The sequence below is a fragment of the Pteropus alecto genome, unplaced genomic scaffold (assembly GCF_000325575.1).
Source record: "Pteropus alecto unplaced genomic scaffold, ASM32557v1 scaffold19, whole genome shotgun sequence".
Taxonomy (NCBI): domain Eukaryota; kingdom Metazoa; phylum Chordata; class Mammalia; order Chiroptera; family Pteropodidae; genus Pteropus; species Pteropus alecto.
This window is the reverse complement of record NW_006442490.1, coordinates 211642-215045: the sequence shown is the minus strand read 5'-3', so window position 1 is coordinate 215045 and position 3404 is coordinate 211642. Positions and strand designations below refer to the sequence as shown.

Genomic DNA, 3404 nt, shown 5'->3' with positions numbered 1-3404 from the left:
AAATAAAATGCCAATACATGATCTAACCTGGCATATGGCAATATGGAATAACATGGCATTTTAAGCTATCTTTTAATATCATTCTATAACACAATATCGACAACACTTTTTTTTTTTTTTAAAAAAGATAAACCTTATTAAAAAGTTATTTGGATTTGACTGGTCTACGATCTTAAACAATATATCCTTATAAAGAACATTATTGTGTATGTGTGTGTTCTCTGAATATAAACTGGCATTAAGTCTCAAAAAATGAATCTGGTAAAGTGTCAATGGTGGAATATAGGTGATAGGTATTATGGCTGTTCACTGTGAAATTCTTTCAATTTTGCTATCTGTTTAAAAATTTCCATAATAAAATGTTGAGGAAAAAAGTTCATCTGAGACAATTTTAATGAATAGCATTTCAATCACATTTAAAAATCAGGTTCACCTACCTGGAGAAATGTCTCGGGCTAGAAATGGGACTTGGTGGTAGCCCACTGCTGCTCACAAACATTTGTAAGGATGGTGAAAAACATTGCTGGAAAAGCATATTTAATATTAAAATAGTTCTAGTGCTCCAATTTTCAAAATATTCTTCACAAAAAGACAGAAACAACATCCTTAGAATTATTTAGCTATGTGTCTCTCATATACATATGAATGAGACTACATATACATATTAATTTTTTTCCAAATTACTACCATAGATTTCCATTGATTTTCCTTCCAGTCATTGGATTCTTTAAAAGTGAAGTGCTTTATGCGTGTGTTTGAGAGTAAATAGCTCAGTGTGTGAAAAAGAGTTAATATCTTGTCAATAAGCCTACCTTTCCAAATCCTCTGGTGGGTGATGGTGCCGGAGAAACTGGAGTGAAGTCAATCCTTTTAGGAGAATACAATTTCTCTGGTTTGTCAAAATCACTATCACTCTGTAAACATAAAGTGTTATTTCCTCATAATTCAAAATTCAGCACATCACACCTCTTCTTTACTACTCAAACATGCCTACAGTTTTAGAATAGAAATGTACAGATTCTTAAAAGTCACAATATAATATTCTAGTGGAGAAGCAGAAATCAAAAATGAATACATAGTTGAAAACAGAAGGGACAGAAATATATGGAATAATTAATAAGCCAATGAACAATATACAGGTTTCTAGAAAATAAAAAAAAAATAAGGAAACATGAATACTTTACCAGGCTCAAGCTCTCATCCCATGATTGGCTTATCTGCATTGCCGTTTGCACTTCCCTAAAATAAACAAAAATGAAAGGCCATCAGTGCTCAGAAACAAGACATAGATTAGGCTGTGCCCTATTCTTGCGAAGTGCTAACCTTTCATGTGCAGCTTCTCTGTTCATCATATCCATGCCTTCCTCCTGCCAAGACAAACATGTGCTGAAAACATAATACTTATCCGCAAAAGTTCTTTATTTCAAAGAAAAGAAAAAAGACTTTTCTACCTTATTTGACATAATAGCAGTACAGACATTCTAAAACTGCCACCCATGTCACATCTGTATTTTATCTGAACACTCAGAAGAATTTTAATCTGTCAACAACTAACCAGTTGCAGCCTGACATATTTCTGATATCTACATCTTCAAAATGAAAATAAAATCAAAATGTAACATTCAGAAAACTGTAATCTGTGCTAGAAAAGTAAAATTTACCCTTTTGATTTGATGCACTCTGCTACTTGGAATCCGATTAGGTGAGGATGACAGCAACTGGAGAGAAAGTAAACATTTACTATTTTCTGGATCACAAAGCAGCAATCTGCTAATCAGCACTAGTGTACAACCTCTAGATAATTTTTCATATTCTTCTTAGAAATCTAGCTCTTTAAATTAGTGAACATTAATGCACTAGAAGCAGTACATTCAGTCTTTACAAAGTACACCAGGTGTCCAACCTCAAGGCACCACCTGTCGCTAAACAGACACCAACTTTAACATTTTTCCCAAATGAATGCAGAGCTGTATTCGTATTTGTACACTTATGTGAAAAAAATAAATAAAGACTCCAGGCCTTGGAAATATCCATTACCCAACTAATCTAAAGTAAAGAACTATATAAGAAGGGAAAGAAAAACTGATTTTATTCATTTTTACTACCAATGCACCAATGGAGGAAGACAGACTAAGAAGACCAGTATAATAGTATCTATGATTAATATTTATCAAAAACACTTTAAAACTGCATTAAGGAGACTTTGTTTCTATGATCTAAGTAAATTCTAAAATTTGATCACTAATGCTATTACCACAAACCTCGCTAGTTAAGAAAAATCAATGTGGAAGGCAAAGTATATTTTTAAAATAACTGTTGCTTTCCCTTAGATCACCATTGTTTAATAGCACAAAGCTGAAATGATTTGGAGACCAAATTATGTTTCTTCAAAAAAATCACAATCTGATCACAAAACGTAAGGTACAATTCATATCAACAGACCTTACAGGGTTCTAATAGCCATAATGTAAACAACCATTATTTATACCCTAATGGAATGCAAATGACATTATAGGACTACCCTACCGAATAAGACAATTATCCTGTTACAAAAGGCCCTATCTAGTAAAACATTGTTGAATACTAATGTAGTAAGAAGTATAAAACGGTGATAAACTGCTCTAAGTTGTTTAGGCAAAAGCTAATTCATGTAAAAAAAATTTAAAGTTATCCACTGAAATATGATTTTATCTCAAAGATTATCTCTTCGTTATCCACCCCTTCCTTTGACTTTTTCCTCTCCTAGACTTTGAAAAAAAGAACTTTACCAGTAAAATCCTTGTAAAAAGATTTTTTTTTACATGTTTACTGGTGAACTCTTAATAAGGTCATTTGAAAAACACTAAGCTACTAGGCAAGTAAATAAGGCAGGAAAGACTCTAACAGGAATAATGTGAAGGGAGCATGGATGCGTCCATCAGGGAACAAAATCCCAAAGGCAGTGAAATAATCAGGAAAGCCAAAGTGAGGATTGCCAAAAGCTGACTGTGGAGAAAATCAGAAATTTAGATGCTGCATCTACATGATGTACAACTTATCAAGTTTAAACAGAAATGGAAAGTAGACCTGAAAGAGAGACAGAGGAGTAAAGTTGTGTCTAGTACCAGAAATAAGAGTAATGTATAGGCTGAGAGAAAAGCCAAGAAGTTCAAGAAGGTGCTGGTAAATGGTGATGAAGTAAAGCAAAGAGCTCAAGTAGAAGAAAAGAGGCCTCTGACATTGGCAATGAAGTAGGCACTGGTGACTTTTAAAGGAGCAGGTTTTTAACAGAGCTTTGGTAGGAGTAGTAAGATTACAAACTGGCCAAATAGTTGGCAAGAAATTAGTAGACAAGGAATTAGAGGCAATTGAGTACAGATTAAGCTTTGAAAAAGCTCAGAGAGGAGAAAGGAAAAAAGGGAAAG

At 33.5% G+C, this 3404-nt stretch overlaps 1 protein-coding gene across 10 annotated transcripts in view; it reads right to left on the bottom strand.

Annotated features, from left to right (window-relative positions):
* Positions 1-3404, bottom strand: part of FAM122B (family with sequence similarity 122B) — a 21560-nt gene that overhangs the window by 12341 nt on the left and 5815 nt on the right. For all 10 annotated transcript variants that reach the window (XR_001517766.2, XM_025039650.1, XM_015596836.2 and 7 more), the window contains exons 3-7: positions 1662-1718; positions 1324-1367; positions 1185-1239; positions 813-914; positions 438-523 (exon numbers count right to left, since the gene is read on the bottom strand). Coding sequence is in view for 9 of the 10 variants with exons in the window: in XM_025039650.1 (XP_024895418.1) it covers positions 438-523; positions 813-914; positions 1185-1239; positions 1324-1367; positions 1662-1718 (344 nt within the window). In the remaining variant the exon portion in view is untranslated. The remainder of the gene's footprint in view (positions 1-437; positions 524-812; positions 915-1184; positions 1240-1323; positions 1368-1661; positions 1719-3404) is intronic.